The sequence below is a fragment of the Poecilia reticulata genome, unplaced genomic scaffold (genome assembly GCF_000633615.1).
Source record: "Poecilia reticulata strain Guanapo unplaced genomic scaffold, Guppy_female_1.0+MT scaffold_2762, whole genome shotgun sequence".
NCBI lineage: Eukaryota > Metazoa > Chordata > Actinopteri > Cyprinodontiformes > Poeciliidae > Poecilia > Poecilia reticulata.
The window spans coordinates 1-1,188 of record NW_007617483.1 but is presented as its reverse complement, the minus strand read 5'-3'; the positions used below and the strand labels follow the sequence as shown (position 1 = coordinate 1,188).

Genomic DNA, 1,188 nt, shown 5'->3' with positions numbered 1-1,188 from the left:
TGAACTCTTAACATATTTTTGTCACCATGGTGCTACTAAATTTAAAAAGTTGTATCAGAAGTTGCAGTGATATGCAATAATGACCCTATAATAACAATTACCTTGATCTTTCGGATGAGCTTGTTGTCCTCGTCGTCCTCKGTGTCGGGGAACTCATAAATCTTTATTTTGTGCTCCTGAATCTCTTTCATGATCTGCAATCGAGTGAGCGACTCAGAATCAAAGATATGAAACCCAAAGACATGAAATACGGTACAAAGCTTAAATTGGTTAAGCATAAGCATAAGGCTCTACCTGTCCAACACCACCATCTAGCTGTGAATTGTAAAATTCAAAAGACTTCACCGATATGAAACTGTTCAAAGGCACTCCCCGTTTTCTAACGATATGACAAAAATACAAGGCTCAAGCCGTTTTGTAACAGCATAAATATCTTTTGGACTTAAATTGTGGTAAATGATGTTTAATACCAAGTAATATATCACAAACACAAACCTGCTTCTTAAACAGCTGACACTCCTCGGGGGTCAGTGTGTCTGCTTTCGCAATAAGAGGAATGACGTTGACTTTGTCGTGGAGCCTCTTCATGAATTCAATATCCAGAGGCTTTAAACTGAAGAAGTGAAGGAAAAAAAAAGTATTAAAGTCAAAAGGAGATAATTAACATACCGACCTTCATTCATTCAAATATGTCAGATTGTGTACGCAAGTTTATCTCCTTGTATTAAGTTATATTTACTAATTTTTGTTTATTAATTAACTTTGAAGATTTATAGGCAGAGCCGCAAAAGGCATTTCAACTGGTCAAATCTCTGCACAGTGAGAAAACATGGCGCCTATAATAATCTACTAAATATTCTATGACTCATGTGAGTGACTAATTATTAGCTCTCTGCACAGAACATTAAATATCCCAGGATGATGACAAGCACATGAACCAGACGAGGAGAAGCAGCATTCAGTTTCTATGCACCACAGATTTGGAACAAACTTCCAGAAAACTGTAAAACAGCTGAAACACTGGGTGCTTTTAAATCTCAACTTAAAACTCACCTGTTTAGAGTTGCTTATGGCTAAATTAGGATTAGAGTGCGGGTTTTGATGTCTTCCATCTTTTTATGTCTTTAATGTTTTTAATTTCTTCTTCTTTCTTTTCGACGTTTTAATGATGTAATGTTTTTTGTTTTT

The 1,188-nt window shown here is 35.7% G+C and overlaps 1 protein-coding gene across 1 annotated transcript; it reads right to left on the bottom strand.

The window, feature by feature from the left end:
* Positions 1–6: 6 nt before the first annotated feature.
* On the bottom strand, positions 7–985 carry LOC103461606 (septin-7-like). Its single transcript, XM_008403869.2, has 2 exons — positions 496–985; positions 7–194 (listed from the first exon to the last, which is right to left on the bottom strand). The coding sequence occupies exons 1-2, from the start codon at positions 586–588 to the stop codon at positions 42–44; spliced, it is 246 nt and encodes an 81-aa protein (XP_008402091.1). The 5' UTR covers positions 589–985; the 3' UTR covers positions 7–41.
* Positions 986–1,188: the final 203 nt, after the last annotated feature.